The 19141-nt window shown below is 42.2% G+C and overlaps 1 protein-coding gene across 1 annotated transcript in view; it reads left to right on the top strand.

Moving 5' to 3' along the window:
* LOC140186439 (coiled-coil domain-containing protein 183-like) overlaps positions 1-12760 on the top strand; it is a 63153-nt gene extending 50393 nt beyond the window's left edge. Inside the window, exons 8-9 of the mRNA XM_072240710.1 lie at positions 8809-8974; positions 12652-12760. Of these exons, the coding sequence (XP_072096811.1) occupies positions 8809-8853 (45 nt within the window). The 3' untranslated portion in view covers positions 8854-8974; positions 12652-12760. The remainder of the gene's footprint in view (positions 1-8808; positions 8975-12651) is intronic.
* The last annotated feature ends 6381 nt before the right edge of the window (positions 12761-19141 follow it).

The following is a 19141-nucleotide window of genomic DNA, read 5'->3' as shown; positions in this document are numbered from 1 at the left end:
CGTGGAGGTGCTGGACATCCATGGTGAAAATAAAGCGGTGGGGGCCAGAGAACTTAAAATCATTGAAAAAATTCAGAGTGTGAGAAGAGTCACAAACATAGGTGGGAAGGGATTGAACAAGGGGGGATAAAACAGTGTTGAGGTATGTAGAAAGGAGTTCTGTGGGGCAGGAGCAAGCTGAGATAATGGGTCTACCAGGACAGGCAGGTTTGTGGATCTTGGGTAGGAGGTAGAAATGGGAAGTGCGGGGTGTGGGAACTATAACGTTGGTAGCATTGGATGGGAGATCCCCTGAGCGGATAAAGTTGGTGATGGTGTGAGAGACAATGGCCTGGTGCTCCTTAGTGGGGTCATGATCGAGGGGTAAATAAGAGGAGGTATCCGCAAGTTGTCACTGTGCCTCAGCAAGGTAGATGTCAGTACGCCAGACTACAACAGCAGCCCCCTTATTGGCGGGATTTATAGTATTTAAGGTTAGGATTGGTGCAGAGGGAGTGGAGAGCAGAGCGTTCGGAAGGAGTGAGGTTGGAATGGGAACAAGGTGTGGTGAAGTTGAGACGGTTGGTGTCTCCCCTTCGTACCCCATCCCCTATTTATTTATTTTTCTCTTTTTTTCTCTCTCTCACTATAACTCCTTGCTCATCCTTTGGGCTCCCCTCCCCTTTTCTTTCTCCCTAGGCCTCCTGCCCCATGATCCTCTCATATCCCTTTTGCCAATCAACTGTCCAGCTCTTGGCCCCATCCCTCCCCCTCCTGTCTTCTATCATTTTGGATCTCCCCCTCCCCCTCCCACTTTCAAATCTCTTTCTATCTCTTGTTTCAGTTGGTCCTGACAAAGGGTCTCAGCCTGAAACGTCGACTGTACCTCTTCCTAGAGATGCTGCCTGGCCTGCTGCGTTCACCAGCATTTTTTATTTGACTTGATTTATTTGGGACACTATGCCGCATAATTGGGACAAGAAACTGTTGCTGAATGGTAAATAACTAGTATCAGTCACATGCACTTGCATGGCCATTAGACACTGCACCATGCTTCAAGGGATCAGTTTTTAAATAGCAGCAGTTGTGGTATGTTAATACTGAAAAAGAAGTGGTTTTTGTCACCGATAGCTGGTGAGAAATAAGCAGTAAGACAATTCAGAAGAGTTTTTCTTGCTGTGCTTTAAAGCATTCGGGCTTGGAGATGCCAGAAACAGCTGGGAGTGAAAATAAAATGATTTCACTACTTCAGCAAGTTAAGAACTATGTAGAATTTTGAAGGTATTAACAATAATCTTGAATGTTACAATTAAAAGGGAGATCTGGCGGATGCCATCGTTTGACAACATTGTACAATTCACTATCTGCACTAAGTGCCAGCACTGGTTTTGTTCATTTACTGTCAAGAATACGACACAAATGAATTCCTCTGTCGATAATGACTAGGAACTAATACAGTTTTATAGTACTGTAGTAGTATTGGTAGTGTACTAATTTGTTCTGTATTTCATTTAAGTACATAATTTGTTACTCAGTTTATCTTTTTAACCATTTCCATGAAACTTCGTCTAATTGGGCCAAAATATGCTGGTCCCGATGCGTCCCAATTAACCGAAATCCACTGCATCTTATTAATACAAAGTACATATAAAAGCATCAGGCATTTAGCCAGATAATAATATGTGTCCGCAACAAGAGCATGGGGAAATAGCATGCATGTGCTACAAACAGAATGTGCATAAACAAGTAGAGCAGCTCCCCAGATAGGACATGCCCAGAATGACAGCATCTGTGGACCTAATAAAATTATCTTTGAAAATATGACATACTGTAAGAAAACAAAGGCATGGGCAGTTCTAATATTCATGTACAATGCATAGTGACTTCAGTCTGATTCCAGATATTGTCCTGCTGCTATCCAAAATTGTTTTTTACATTTTGCATAGATTTTGGAATGCGGTCACATAGTGAAAATACCGTGATCAATGAAATCAACAAATTGAAGGAGTTAATGTCCTGTTCAAAACTAGAGGTAAATAAACAAAAATAAAGGTTACTGTAGGTCTGAAAGTAAAACAAAAACTGCTGTAAACACTTATTAACTCAGCCAACAGCTGTAGAGATAAGCAAGGGAAACAGATTTAGGCTTTGTGTATTCACATTCTGCACTAATACTGCCTCACCTGCACAGTGTGAGGACAGCAATCCCAATCACAGTGTTGAGTAGGAGAGGCATGAGTGTGGGTGGGTCAGCACTGACGGATCTGCAGTCTGGTGCAGTATGTCTACAGGGATGGAAGAGAGACTTCAGCACTGGAATGCTTCTGCCTTGTTCTTAATTGTATTGTTGGTTTGGTTAACATTAAACAGAGATGATAACTTTATATCGGTGGAATAGTGTAGGGAAGTGTATGGTCGTGTAGATTAGTAGAAGGAATAAAGGTTTAGACTATTTTCTAAATGGGGAGCTAATTCTGAAATCAGAGGTTCAGAGGGACTTGGGAGCCTCAGTGGAGGATTTCCTGAAGATTAACTTGCAGCTTAAATCAGTAGGAAGGAAAACAAATGAAATGTTAACATTCATTTCGAGAGGACTAGAATATAAAAGCAAAGATGTAATGCTAAAGCTTTATAAGGCATTGGCCAGGCTGCCTTTGGAGCGCTGTGAGCAGTTTACAGCCCCTTATCTAAGAAGGGATGTGCTGACGTTTGGAGAGAGACCAAAGGAGGTTCAAGAGAATAATCCCAGAAAAGAGAGTGTTAATGTATGAGTAACTTTTGACATCTAGGCTTGTACCCAGGAGTTCAGAAGAATGGGGTGGGGGGGGGGAGATCTCATTTAAACATATTGAAAGGCCTGCATAGAATGGAAATTGAGAGAATGTTTCCTATGGTGGGGTAATCTAAAACCAGAGGGCATAGTCTCAGAATACAAGAACATCCTTAAGAATAAAGGTGAGGAGGAATTTCTTCAACCAGCCAGAGAGTGGTGAATCTGTGGAATTCATTGCCACTGATAGCTGTGGAGGCCAAGTCAGTGGGTAGTTTTAAAGCAGAGGTTGATAGATTCTTGTAAGGCTGTCAAAGGTTATGGGGAGAAGGCAGGAGAATGGGATTGAGAGGGTTAATAAATTAGCCATGAACAAATGGCAGAGAAGACTCGATGTGCCGAATGGATTGATTTGCATCGTATGTTGTATGGTCTGATATTAAATATCTTAATCAGGACATAGAACAGAGAATCAACATGCAGATTGCAACCAGTGACTACCTGCAATGGAAACTCAGGCAGCGGAAAGAGAAACGGAATAATCTGAACAAAGAGTTTCAGAATTTGACGCTCGAACATGCTGAGTTGAAGTTTGACCCTCATAAGACCATGAACAGGTACAACTTGCATCACCAGTTTATACTTTTGTGCTGCTTTGGATTATTTTGCATAAGACCTGTTGACAGTTTTCCTTTCCCTTTATCTCCATATCAAAAGCTACCAAATTCAAGTTTCAATTCGATAACTTAGCAAAATGGTCAGGGCAAGTCTGAGGGAGCACAGTACCTCAAGTGTGTTTTCTGTTGGATAAAATGTTAAATTGAGGTCCAGTCTACTTGTTTAGGAGTTTCAGAAAGATCACATATCACTGTTTGGAAGAAGAGCAGGAGACTTTGGCAGGATTACCTGGTGCCTTCAAAAGGGAATTAGATAGATATGAGCGGTAATTTAAGGGATTTCTTTTGACTGCTTCCGGTGCTACCATGTGATTTTTAAAAAGTAAGGGGACCAGAACTGTGCTTAGTATTGCAGGTATAGCCTTACCAATGTCCCGTGCAACTGCAACAAAACCTCCCTATTTTTAAATTCGCACCCCTACACAATATAAGCTGAAATGTTATTTGCTTCACTATTTGTTGTAGCTGCCTGCTAACTTTTTGTGATTCTGAAGTGATATCCATTTATGTTCGGGAACTTGAAACTCCCAACTACTGTAACCATGTCACATGTCTCTATTAGTTGTCTACATAAATGTTTCTTTGCCTCCTACCTTAGGAGGCCTGTAGTAACCACCAGTAAAATGATCTTTCGTCCCTAAATATTAGCCTTATGGCTTAATTTGAACCTACCAGAACATTCTCTCTGATTGCTATAGTAATGGACTCCTTAATCAATATTGCAAAGCCATCTCCTCTTCTGCATCTCCCTGTTGGGATTATCCCTGCATTCCCTGCTCTTTCTCATCCATACTCTATCTCTTGCAATACCACATGGAAGCAACGTCAGATGCTTCAAAATATGGTTGAAAATATCTAGTTGAATAGTGCCACAAAACCCTTCACTCAATGTCAGCAAAACCAAAGAGCTGATTATTGACTACAGGAGGGGGAAACTATAGGTCGATGAGCTAGTCTTCATTACAGGATCGGAGGTGGATAGGATTAGAGATTTTAAATTCCTTGGCATTATCATATTAGAGGATCTGTCCTGGGACCAGCATGTAAGTGCCATCACAAAGAAGTATCAACAGCGCCTCTACTTTCTTAGACGTCTGTACAGATTTGGCATGTCACCTAAAACATTAGCAAGCTTCTGTTGATGCATTGTGGAGGGTGCCCTGACTGGTTGTATCACAGCCTGGCATGGGAACACCAATGCCCAGGACCGGAAATGTCTACAAAAACTGGTGGATACAGCCCAGTCCATTGCAGAAAAAGCCCCTGCCACTATTGAGCATATCTACAAGGGGTGCTGCCCCAGTCAAGCAGCATCCATCATCAAGGACCTCCACCATCCAGGCCATGCTCCCATCTTGCTGCTACCATTGAGAAGGAGGCACAGAAGCCTTAGATCCCACGCCACCAGGTTCAGGAACAGTTATTACTCTTGCAGAATCAGACTCCTGAACCACTGTGGATGATTACATTCACCTAAACACTGAACTGACTCCACAACCCGTAGACTCGCTTTCAAAAACTCTATGTTGTCTGTGTTATCTGTTTATGTATTATTTTTCTATATTTACACAGTTTGTTGTCTTTTGCACATTGGTTGTTTGTCTGTATTTGTGTATGGTTTTCATTGATTTTATTGTATTTATTTGTTCTACTTTGAATACCTGCAAGAAAATGAATCTCGGAGTATATGGTGACAAATACATGTACTTTGATTAGTTTGGGCTTTTGCTGTAGATTTGCTGACAACTTTTCTCCTTTGGCCCACAGGTTTGTGCGGATTAGTCTTTTTCTTTTATAGGTTTCTGTTAATTGTTTCAACAGTATTCTTTTATTCTCTTTCCCTCTCTTCCTGTTTTGCCCCACTGTTGCTTCTGCTATAAATCAGTGACTGGTATTTTGGCTGTAGATTTCTTTGAGATCTCTGGAGATGCTGAAATTCTGCAAGAACTTTAGTTTTTCACTTCTCACATGTCCTCTTCCTCCTATCTCACACACTTCCGCTCCCATTTCTCTCTCACAATTGCTGTTCTCACACACATTTCAGTTATTGTCCTGCAACAAAGAAAACAGACACATTGTGTCCAAGCCAGGCATATTAGTTATTTTTCCAGCACTTGGTTTGCAGCTTAACTTCTGTCCCAGTGTTTTTCACCAGCCCTCAGGCAATGTGTTCCAATTTCTGGAAATCAGCGAATCCCCTTATAATCTCCTACACCGTCCCATAAACCGTTGTCTCCTAATCAGAAAAATCTCTGCTTAGGGAACATGTTTTCACCATCTTTTTCTCTCATGTCCTCATTATCTTGCAGAGTAGAATCATATAGCATAGAAACAGACCTACAGCCTATCTATGTCCATGCTGGCAATCAGGTACTCATCTACACCAGTTACATTTACCAGCAGGTCGTTCACAGCCTTCTATAATTGGCAATTCAAATGCTCATCCAGATGTTTCTTTAAATGTGTGAATATGTTCATCATCTCCCTAGGCTGGGTATTCTAGGTTTCAACTAACATCTGTGTGAAAAATTCCTCAGATCATCTCAAAAATCTCTTCACACTTTTAACCAAGTGCTCTCCCTTAGAGACCTCTGTCAAGGGGAACATTTTTCTTTGTATCAACCCTAATTCCTCTCTTAATTTTGCCTCCCACTATCAACCTTTCCCTCAACCTGCTCTGCTCCAAGAAAACCAAATCCAGTTTATCCAGACACCGCTCATTGACAAAACTTTCTATCTGAGGCACAGTACCAGCAAATTATCCCTGCTCCAGCATCACAACAATTCTGACCCTGCTATAATACAGAGACCAGAACTCCAGACAATATTCTCATGTGGTCTAACTAAAGTGTTATACAATTTCATCAAGAACTCCGTCTTATATTATTTTCTGTGGCCAATAAAGGCATGCATTCCATATGCCTTCTTCATCACTTTCTCTACTGTACTGCCACCTTCAGGACTTATACTCCAGGGGTCACACAATTAATAGTGTATGTCCAACCCTGATTAGACTCCCCAGTATGCATCACTTCATATTTATCCAGATAAAACTCCATCTGCCGTTTCTCAGCCCATTTCACCAACATATTGATATCACCTTTTAGTCTAAACTACATCTCACACCATTGACAATTCCACCAATCATAATGTCACCTACAAACTTACCGATCGTGCCTTCTACATACGTATCCAAATAACTAATGTTCCTTTCAAACAATGAGGATCCCGGCACTGATTACTCTGAAGCATCACCAATCAGAAGTATCCTGTCACAAAGCAACCCTCTACCTGAACCATCTGTCACCTAATATCAAGCTAATTTTGGGTCCAATTTGCCAACTTACCTTGGATCCCATAGGTTCTAACCAAATGTATTGTATTTTGTGAAAGACATTACTGAAGTCCATGTAAACCATACCAACACCACTGCTTTCGTCAATGTATTTAGTCACTTACTCAAAATTTTCCATTTCAACGAAATTAGTCTGACAGGATCTCTTACAATAAATTTGTGCTGACACCATAAGATATAGGAGCAGAAGTAGGCCATTTGGCCCATCGAGTCTGCTTCGCCATTCAATCATGGGCTGATCCAATTCTTCCCATCATCCCCACTCCCCTGCCTTCTCCCCATACCCTTTGATACCCTGGCTAATCAAGAACATGTCTATCTCTGCCTTAAATACACCCAATGACTTGGCCTCCACAGCTGCTTGTGGCAACAAATTCCACAGATTTACCACCCTCTGAGTAAAGTAATTTCTGCACATCTCTGTTCTAAATGGACGTCCTTCAATCTTGAAGTCGTGCCCTCTTGTCCTAGACTCCCCTAATCACTTCAGCTTTTCTACAGGTAGATTACTAATGACCCTCAGAATCTTTTCCAATAATTTCCCTATCACTAAAGTTGGACTAACTACACTATAATTACTTGGCTTACCCCTGCTACCCTTTTTTGAGTGAGGATACCATATCTGCTGACATCCATTCATCTGATTCTTCAGTCCAAGTATTAGATTTACCAGACAGACACCTGTGGCAGCAGTCTCCTACCTTACCTAGCAGTGTCGGATACATCTCGTTATTCACTATTGTGCCTGCTGTGACATCTAATTCCTCATTGTTAATTTAACGTGTTCTCTAAGTTAATGGTTCTAATTGAAATCTCCATCCAATGATTTCCTGCTTTGCGAATACAGATGAAAAATATTCAAAGTTCAAAGAAAATATATTATCAATTTACATATACGTATGTTGCCATAAAGACGAGAAAATCTGCAGATCTGGAAGTTCAAGCAGCACACACAAAATGCTGAAGGAATTCAGCAGGCCAGGCAGCATCTATGAAAAAAGTAAACAGCCGACATTTTGGGCCAAGACCCTTCATCAGGACTGAGTCTTTCAGACCTTGCCCAATTTTGTAAAGTTCAGTCAAGGTACCCTCAGTGTTGAAACACACCTTCAGTGTTTCAGGAAAAGCTACTTGTCTGCCATCAGATTTCTGAATGGACAATTAACCCATGTACACTACCTCAATATTTTTTTCTTTGTTTTAGCTCTCATTTTGCACTACTAATTTAATTTAAAATTTAAAAATATATTTCTTATTGTAATTTATAGTATTTTTATTATTATACTTTGAAATATACTGCTGCCATAAAACATCATATGCCAGTGATATTAAACCTGATTCTGTTTGTGACTTGCTCTTCATAATTTGGGGGCTTCTAGGAAGCATCTTTTTTATATATTCATTGAAGATTCAAGATTGTTTATTATCATTCTTCAATACACGAGTGTAAAGAGAACAAAATTATTGTTACTCCAGATCTGATGCAGCATAAAGAACACAATAAAAAACACTATAAATATAAAATATAAAAGCAATCCTATAAAACACAATGTACAAGTATTGTAGACATAAACTGTATGTACATAAAGTGATGCTAGGTGATGTGTATGTAGTGGTGGTGGGTTAATGGATGGGAGGTGTGGAATGGCTGACTAACAGGGCATCCTTGGTACTTGGGCATTTCTGGCAAGGCCATTGTTTACTGCAAATCCCTAACTGCTCTTGAGAAGATGATGGTGAGCTACCTTCTTGAACTATTGCAATTACTCAAGGAGACTTCAAGGGGTTTGGGAGGTGCTTTTGGAACAGCTATTTGGAGTAATTGCAGTCTATGACATAAACATAGTTAACAACGTAAGTTGATACTTGTGTCTCAGCCATAACCTCCCAATTATTTTAATTATCCACATGTATAGTACATCACAACTTGTCAATGTTATTCACCCTGGTTAGTTACAACCATACTTTTTATTTCTGTTTGGTTACTCTGGCTTGTTTCGTGATGTGATTTGTTTCCGTCCCATCAGTTTGGCCGCTTTGAAGGCAGGTACGGAAGACCAACTGAATCATGAAAAGGATAAGCTGAAAGTGATGTTATGGCAACTTTACAACTGTGAGAGACTGCTCCTGGCCTTCGATAATGGGATTGACAGCCTGTACTATTTCCTATATGGCATTGAAGGTGCCAGTGAGGTTTGTGTGACATGTACTACTGAGTTTAAAGAAAAAACGCCTTGCATTTCAGGTCAATGGCAACCAATTATCTGAACATTAGGAACAGGAGCAGACACAGAACACAAAACCTCTCGAGTCTTTGTAACTGGTCTTTTATCTCCACTCCATTTTCAAACAATACTAACATAAAACAATACAGCACAGGCCCTTCAGCTCATGATTTCTATGTAGGCCATGATGCCATTTTAAACTCATCCCATTTCCCTGCTCATGGTCTGTATCCCTCCATTTACTGCCAATTCATGTGTCTATCAAAATACTTCTTAAACGCTGCTATCATTTCTGCTTCCACCACCTCCCCTGACAGCATATTCCAGGCTCCTAATGAAAACTTACCTTGCAAATCTCCTTCAAAATTTCTGCTTCTCACATTAAACCTATAGCCTCTGGTGTCTGACATTTCCATCATGGCAAAAAGACTCTTGACTGTTGTAATTGTATGAACTTCTTTCAGGCTATCCCTCAGCCTCAGGCACTCAAGAAAAAAATGAACTTTCTCCAATCTTTCCTCATGCCCAATTTTGTCCAATCCATTCATCTGCACTCTCTTCAAAACCTCAACATCCTTTCTGTAATATGGTGAACAGAACTGCCAACTCGTCTGGATTTGCCTGGGATTATAAAATTCTATGGTCCTTCAACAGCTTCAATGGTTGTGACTCCGCAGTCATCTGCAGTAGAGAATTCCAAAGAGTCACAGCACAGAATGAAGAAATTACATCCAAGGTCAGTCCTAGATCTGTGACCCCTTATCTTGAGACTTTGTCTCCAGTTTTTGATCCTCTAGCCAGAGGAGGAGACAGGCCTTACTGTATCTACCCTGTCAATCCCCTTCAGAACTTTTATATGATTCACTGAGGTTACCTCTAACTCCAGGAGAGAATCTAGTTAACCCTTGTTGGACTACTTCCAAAGCAAGTTTATTTCTCCTGAGATAAAGGGACCAAAACTACAGAGTACTCATGGTGTGGTCATGGCAAAGCCTTGTACAATTGTAACCAAAGTTTCTTGCAAGATTTCTGATATTTGCAATAAAAGCCAAATATAGTTATGTTTATAATTGTGAGCCACACATCTAAATCTCTGAATACTAACATTTAATAACTTTTCTTAATTTTAAAATTTTGCTTTTCTAAGTCTACCTAAGTTAATATGTTTATCCATGTTATTAATTTATCTTCCACCCTCTTGCCCACTCAATATGATCTATCCATATCCTTTTGTTATCTCTTTGTGAAGCCTCACAGTTTAGTTCCCCTCCTAGCTTTGCATTGTCATACATCCATAACTTATAACTTGTCAACTCAAAGCTGGTCTGGTCTCATTCGTAAGGCCAGTGATGTTGTGGGGATGGAACTGGACTCTCTCACGGTGGTGTTGAAAAGAGGATGCTGTCTAAGTTGCATGCCATCTTGGTCAATGTCTCCCATCCACTATATAATGTACTGGTTGGGCACAGGAGTACATTCAGCCGGAGACTCATTCCACCGAGATGTAGCACTGAGCGTCGTAGGAAGTCATTCCTGCCTGTGGCCATCAAACTTTACAACTCCTCCCTTGGAGGGTCAGACATCCTGAGCCAATAGGCTGGTCCTGGACTTATCTCATAATTTACTGGCATAATTTACATATTACTATTTAACTATTTATGGTTCTATTACTATTTATTATTTATGGAGCAACTGTAATGAAAACCAATTTCCCCCGGGATTAATAAGTATGACTATGACTATGTTTATTCCTGCTCTGTTTTCTGGGCATTCACCTGTCCCCTTCCTATACTAATATTGCACTCATTCCATGAGTCATGGAGTCCGCCATTTCCCGAACGATACATGTGATGCTAACTGGTCCTTAGTTTTCCCTTTTCTCGATCAGTGGCATTATGTTTGTTGCTTTCAAATATCAAGCTACCTACCACTAAAGCTAAAGAAGGTGACTGCCTCCTGGATCAGCATATTCAGATAATTTGCCCCTTTCCTAAAGCACTCATCTCTGCAGCTCAGACTCCAGATCAACAGGTCAAAGTTGGACTTCTTTAAGAGGCGGGCATGAAACTGTAAATCTGTTTTCAGAGGATCTCACAGGTCCTGAGAAACTTCACTTGCAGCTACAAAGCCTTTACTGCCATCCTTCTCAAACTGTTCTAGATATTCAGTTAGTTGAGGTTTCTGTTTACTTATGTTTAATTAATTCTTAATTCAATAGTTTAACTGAACATTTAATAGTTTCTCGTATTTAGTTTTGCATTTTAATCTGTTGAAATTTTTTTTTTCAAAATAAGGTCTGAATACATATACCACACCTCCCTTCTCTTACGCTGAATTCCCACAATGATCAAGTTTCCTAGCTTGGCCCCCTGTGTAATGTCTCTTCAGAATGCTCATTAACTTTGGATTGTGCATTCAGGTCTCTGGGGTGTGTGTGTGTGTGTGGGGGGGGGGGTTTGTCCCTTGAGTGTATACTCCAATAGCAATTAGTATTGAGGAAAAGTTCTCAACTAAAAATACAATTTTTCTCTCTCCACAAATTCTGATCTGCTAAGTATTTGCAGCATTTTTAAAATTTCAAATCTTCAATATTTTCATTTTACTTGTATATTTAAAAAGTAATTTTAATGTTAATGCTAAGATCTTCATTCAACATTGTCTTTGCAATGATAAGATACAGTGATGAGTTACACCCACAATAATAGTATCAGAAGCCATTCAGACAGTTACATTAGCAACACAACCCTTGTGCTTATTTGACCGTTCAGTGAGATTGTGACTGATCTGCATCTTATTCCACATAGCCACTGTTGCTTCCTTCTCTGGAAACAAAACAAAAAACCCTGTTGAAAGTTGTCTTGAAGTTCAAATTCACCTTCACTACAACATATATACAGCACTAAACCTGGCCTGTTGGCTCACCATGTCTGTGTCAAACGTCAGATACATATCCATACAAATTACTTCTACTAGCACTTGCATGCTATGCCTGGCAATTGAAATGCTTGTCCAGATGCTTTTTAAATGTGAGGATTCCTTGAGATGGATTCAGTGGGTTGGGGGGCAGTGGAATCATCCTGCAAGAGTTAAAATCATCATGTAGCACTGGATCAGTCCCTTTGGCCCAGCCCGTCCATGCAGGCAATGAAATACTCATTACTGATCCCACTTACTGGCATCTTGGTCCATAATGGGGTGGCAGCATCTTACTCTGCTACCAACCTCATCCAGGAAAAGCAATTATCTAGGTTCTGTGTGTCTGTGTGTCACATTTCCCCCAGGTGTCATGAGCCTCAGCCTCCTATGAGACCCCCAGCTTCCAGTGCCAGTATTCTCTGCATGTTCACCAGCATGTGCTCCACTGGCCATGATGCTTAACGGATGGATCCACTGGCTCTGATTCACAGTAGGATGTGTTCCACTGACTCTGCCTATGCAGAAGTCATTCCACTGACTCGCCAGGATGTATTCCACTAACACTGACCCTGCCTCTTCCATCTGCAGCTGTTGACCTTCATTTCCTAGCTTGCACACCGCTGTACTGAAATAGTTTGTGGTGACCTTTAATTCATTACCGGTTGAGGGAATATCTTGAAAGGAAGGTTCTCACAGTGAGCCAACTAATTATGTTTTGTTCTTCTTTAGCCTATACCTAGTAAACCACTGGATACCTATGAGAAGTTACAAATATGTGACGAGAAATTAGTTTTCTTGGAGAATAAACTTGCAGATTTTGTCCTGGAGGATTGGATGAGAAGCGAGCAGGAAAAGGTAAAGTCCTATATTATGAACTTGAATCTGAGATTTGGCTACAGCTGGGGTAACTAACAGGCCTGAAGCTCATATGCCAGCTGAATGTTGTGGCAGTACCATTCCCTCCGAGAAAATGCCAGATTGCTCATGGCAGTGTTGGTGCAATCTGATGCACCCTACATCCCTGCGACATGATCTGGTGCCCTTTCCTACAGAATACCTCTTGCAGAACAGTCCAAAGTCCACAATGTTGCCAACACAATTACAATGACTGTATAGCTGTTAAGGTGTGAATGAAAGTCTCACAGAATTAGCATGGCAGTTATTGACACTGGCAAGGCACTTTACTGTGTTAATGCTGACAGAAGGCACTGCAAGTGCTCCCAGTGACATATTGGGAATGAAGAAGTTATGTCCTTCTGTTAAAGGTAAGTGGTGGTTAATCAATTATGTTCATTCCTTAAAAGTTTGAAGTAAATTTATTACTGAAGTACATATATATCACCATATACAGCTCTGAGATTCATTTCCTGCAGGTATACTCAAGAAATCCACAATAGTATCAGTTAAAGACCATACCAACCAGTGTGCAAAAGACAACAAACTGTAACATAAAGAAAGAAATAATAATAAATAAATTGGCAATAAATATTAGAAGATGAGATGAAGAATCCTTGGAAAGTCAGTCCATAGGTCATGGGAGCATTTCAATGATGTGGCAAGTGGAGTTAACTGAAGTTATCTCTTTGGTTCAAGAGCCTGATGGTTGAGGGGTAATAACCAGTCCTGAACCTGGTTGTGTGGGTCCTGAGGCTTCTGAACCTTCTTCCTGGTGGTAGCAGCGAGAAGAGAGCATGACCTGGGTATTAGGGGTCCTTGACGATGGATGCTGCTTTCCTGTGACAATGCTTAGACCATAAGATGTAGGACCAGAATTCAGCCATTCAGCCCATCGAGTCTGCTCCGCCATTCCATCATGGCTGATCCTAGATCCCACTCAACCTCATACACCTGCCTTCTTGCCATATCCTTTGATGCCCTGACTGATCAGGAAATGATCAACTTCCGCCTTAAATGTACCCATAGACTTGGCCTCCACCGCAGTCTGTGGCAGAGCATTCCACAGATTCACTATCCAATGGCAAAAAAAACCCCTCCTTACCTCTGTTCTAAAAGGTTGCCCTTCAATTTTGAGGATGTGCCCTCTAGTTCTAGATACCCCACCATAGGAAACATCTCCACATCCACCCTATCTAGTGCTTCATGTAGACCTGCTCAGCGGTGGAGAGGACTTTACCTATGATGGAAGCAGAGGCACTGCTGTGCTTTCTTCTTAATTGCAATTATGTGCTGGTCTCAGGACAGATCCCCTGAAATGATGACATCAAGGTTTTTAAAGTTGCTAACCCTCTCCCATCTCTGATCCTCCAATGAAGACTGGCTTGTGGACCTCTGATTTCCTCCTCCTTAAGTTGATAATCAGCTCCTTGGTGTGGCTAACATTTAGTAAGTGGTTGTTGTTGTGGCACCACTCAGCCAGATTTTCAATCTCCTTCCCATATGCTAATTTGTCATCAGCAAACTTGAATGTGCATTGGAGCTGTGCTCAGTCACACAGTCATAAATATAACGCAAAAAAACAAGAAACAGTCCACCCCAGTGCACTTCAAATCATCGTCAGGGACTTCAACCAGGCTTGTTTGAAGAAATCCCTGCCCAATTACTATCAGCTTATAACCTGTAGCACCAGAGGTCCCAACACACTAGATCACTGTTATACTTAGATAAGGAATGCCTACTGTTCCATACCCAGACCCATTTTGGTAAATCTGATCACTTGTCTGCCCTCCTGCCTGCATACAGAGAGGGGCTAAAGAGCAAAGCTAGAGATTAGAACAACAAAAAGGTATTTACAGGATGCAAAGGAGCGGCTATGGGATTGCTTCAAGTCGGTGGACTGAGTTGAGTTCAAGGATTGATCTGTGGACCTGAGTGAATCCAGCATGGGGTTGTACTTGATTTTATTAAAACAGTTGTAGATGAGTGTGTCCCCATAAAATCATTCAGAGTCTTCCCCAATTAGAGCCTTGGAAGAACCATGAGATCCTCAATCTGCAGAGGGCAAGATCAGAGGCATTCTAATCTGGTGACCAAGAAAGTTAGAAGAGGTCCAAGTACGATCTCTGGAAAGCCATCTCTTGGGCAAAGTGGCAATTCTGGACTAAACTTAAATCAACAAAAGATGCTCGACAGTTATGCAGGGCTTGAATGCTATCAACTCTTATAAAGTAAAATCAAGCGACATGGGAAACAACAGGGTTTTGTTTCCAGATGAGCACAATGCCTTCTATGCTCCGTTTACCATCAAGACATTGAGGAACCATCACAAACCCCAATTTTCCTGTGATTTCAGTCTTTGAGGCTAACACACGAGCAGTCTTCAGGAGGGTGAACCCACAAAAAGCATCCAGCCCAGATGGGGTGCCTGGCCAAATACTCAAGACCTGTGCTGATCATCTGGCTGGAGTGCTCACTGAGATCTTTAACCTCTAACTTTGGCAGTCTGAGGTACCCACCTGCTTCATGCAGACTTTATTATGCCAGTGCCTAAGAAGAACATGGTAACCTGCCCTCATGACTATTGTCCAGTAGCACTTATATCCACAGTGGTGAAGTGCTTTGAGATGAAACATATCAACATATCAACTCCTGCCTGAGAAGTGACTTGGATCTGCTCCAATGTGCCTACTGATGCAACAGGTCCACAGCAGATGCCATCTTACTGGCTCTTCACTCAACCCTGGAATATCTGGACAGCAAAGATGCATACACTAGGATGCACTTTATTGACTATAGCTTGGCATTGAAAACTATTATCTCCTCAAAACTAGTCAATAAGCTTCAAGGCCTTGGCCTCAATACTTCCTTGTGCAAATGGATACTTGATTTCCTCACATGCAGACCCCAGTCAGTTTGGATTGGCCACAACTCCTCCTCCACAGTCTCCAACCAAAAGGAATCACAGGTCCTCTTTCCCATGCTTCAGTTGGGTAAAGATGGTATTAATCTGCCTCTAACTGAATAGGGGCCAAAAAAATTCAAAGAGACCCAGGGCAATGTGGACTTCTCAACACAACACGGAGCTGGTACCTTCAAACTTATCTTTCATCCTTTCGACTCCCTCCCTCCTTCACCAACCCCTGATTTTGTCTGCAACCCTCAGAGGTCAATGTTCCAACTTGTTAATATCTCCAATTAACCACGACTACATTTTCTAATTCAGTTCAATTTTCCATTCATTTGGTCACTCCAGATTGAATGATTTTGTGATCAACAAGGGCTCAATCTCCAGACTGCTCCATCACTCTGCCACAAGTCATTCCCACCACTGAAACTAAGCTATAATTCTGGGCAATCCTCCCTAAACACTCATTGTGATTCACCTCTCCCTACCCACCCCATAAGCCCCAATCATTGCTGCCTTTTTCCCTGTCTCCCATAACAGAGACCCCATTGCTTTTTCCATACAACCCCATAATCACACCACACCATTTTCATTGACTAAAAGCCATATCTGGAAGTGGATTTTTACTGGTGCTAGATTAGTCATCCCCAAAAGATTACAAAATTAGCTGTAAATAGGTATGCAATAGGATTAGTGTTGTTTCTCCCTGAAAGATGCATTACAACATGGCCAGTGGCCACCTGGTTTCCAATGCCTGCCTCAGTTCCGAACCTGGATACCACAGTTTTGTTGCACACACAGCTGAAATTTGTAGTAGGTTCCACTGTAGAAATGATGATTGGTGCCCCAGATCAATGCAATTCTAGTACAACCATTTGGATGGACTGAAATTTCTAGGTCATGGTATTTCTGACATTTGTTGTACCATTTCCAGATGAGTTCTATGACCCTAAGTTGTTTAAGGCTTACCTAGATCACTAAATTTCTAAGTTTGCTTCCTCGAGACAGTCTGAGCTTTGTTATGTAACGATTTTGATGATGACTAATCTTTTGCATTTTGCAAAAGGCAGTATGTGATTATTTCTCAAAGAAGAGAAAATCTGCAGATGCTGGAAAGCCAAGCAACACACAAAAATACTGGAGGAACTCAGCAGATCAGGCAGCATCTATGGAAAAGAGTAAACAGATGACGTTTCGGGCCGAGACACTTCATCAGGATTGGAGCGAAAAGATGAGAAGTCAGAGTAAGAAGGTGGTGGAAGGTGAGGAAGAAATGCAAGGTAGTGGGTGACAGGTGAAACCAGAAGGGACGGAAGGGTGAAGTAAGGAGCTGGAAAGTTGATTGGTGAGAAAGATGAGGGGCTGGAGAAGGCCATGGAAAAAAGGGAGGGAGTGGAGCAGCAGAGGGAGGTGATGGGCAGGTAAGGAGATAAGGTGAAAGAGGGAAAAGGGAATGGTGAGGGGGAGGGGTCATTAACAGAAATTCATGCTGTCAGGTTGGAGGCTACACAGACAGAATATAAGGTGTTGCTCTTCAACCTGAGTGTGGCCCCATCACGACAGTAGAGGAGGCCAAGGACTGACATGTCAGAATGGGAAGTGGAATTAGAATGGGTGGCCACTGGGAGATCCCACTTTTCTTGGCGGATGGAGCATTGGTGATCGGCAAAGCGATCTCCCAATTTACTTAAGGTACCACTGATATACAGAAGACCACACTGGGAGCACCAGATACAGTAGATGACCCCAACAGACTCACAGGTGAAGAGTCGCCTCACGTGGACGGACTGTTTGGGGCTCTGAATGGTAGTGAGGAAGGAGGTGTAGGGGCAGATGTAGCACTTGTTCCGCATGAAGAATAAGTGCCGGGGGGAGGTTACTGTGGGGAGTCGAATGGGCACGGGAGATGCGTAGGGACTGATCCCTACAGAAAGCAGAAAGTAGGAGGGAGGGAAAGATGTGCTTGGTGGTGGGATCCCATTGGAGATGGCAGAAGTTATGAAGAACTACATGTTGGACACAGAGGCTGGTGGGGTGGAAGGTGAGGATAAGAGGAACCTGATCCCTGGTGGAGTGGCGGGATGATGAGGTGATGGCTGATGTGTGCAAAATGGAAGAGATGTGATTAAAGACAGCATTGATGGTGGATGATGGGAAGCCCCTTTTTTTGAAGGAGGATAATCTCCTTCATTCTGGAATGAAAAACCACATCCTGAGAGCGGATATGGCAGAGACAGAGGAATTGAGAGAAGGGGATTGCATTTTTACAAGAAACTGGGTGGGAGGAGATAGAGTACAGGTAGCTGTGAGAGTCAGTACATTTATAAAAGACATCAATGGATAAGCTGCCTCCAGAGAGAGACAGAGAGATCGAGAAAGGGGAAGTTGATGTCAGAAATGGACCAGGTAAATTTGAGGGCAGGGTGGAAATTGAAGGCAAAATTGATGAAGGTAACGAGCTCTGCATGGGTGCAGGAAGCAGCACCAATGCAGTTGTCGATGTAGAATAGGAAAGGTTGGGGAGTGATACCAGTGTAGACTTGGAACATAGACTGTTCCATGTTGCCAACAAAAAGGCGAGCTTAACTAGGATCCACGAGTACCCATGACTACACCTCTTTTTTAAGGAAGTGGTAGGAGCCGAAGAAATTATTGAGATTGAGGACCAGTTCCAACAGATGGAGAAGGGGAACTGGTTGGGTCTGGTGTCCAGAAAGAAACGGGGAGCCTTGAAGCCTTCCTGGTGTGGGATGAAGGTGTATAGGGACTGAACGTCCATAGTGTCACGGATGTAGGTGGGAAGGGACCACCTACTTATATGCAGATATAAGTTCAGTTGTGCAGGAAAAAAGGTTCTACCTGGATAGGCAGGTTTGTGGATTTTGGGGTAGGAGGTAGAGTCGGGAGGTGAAGGTGAGGGAACTGTGAGGTTCGCGGCAGTGGAGGCCACTTTCCACGTACATCCATGACACTTCATGTGCTCTTAATCTTTTCAATGACTTCAAGTTCCCTGGCCTCGATCACCTTACTTTTACTCTGGCTGCCCAGTCCCCAAAACATCTCCATTCCCCACCAGGAAGGCCTCAAAGCTCTCCATTTCTTTCTGGACACCAGACCCTACCAGCTTCCCTCCACCATCACTCTTCTCCACCTGGCGGAACTGATCCTCTCAATAATTTCTCCTTCAGCTCCTCCCACTTCCTTCAAACAGAAGGTGTAGCCAAGGGCACTCGCATGGGTCCCAGCTATTCCTGCCTTTTTATTAGTTACATGGAACAGTCTATACCAGCCTACACTGGTATCACTCCCCTACTTTGCCTGTGCTGCATCAACGACTGTATTGGTGCTGCCTCCTGCACCCATGTGGAACTCATCGACTTCATCAACTTTGCCTCCGATTTCCACCCTACCCTCAAT

This window comes from Mobula birostris, chromosome 22 (assembly GCF_030028105.1).
Source record: "Mobula birostris isolate sMobBir1 chromosome 22, sMobBir1.hap1, whole genome shotgun sequence".
Lineage (NCBI taxonomy): Eukaryota > Metazoa > Chordata > Chondrichthyes > Myliobatiformes > Myliobatidae > Mobula > Mobula birostris.
This window is presented reverse-complemented; position numbering and strand designations above follow the sequence as displayed.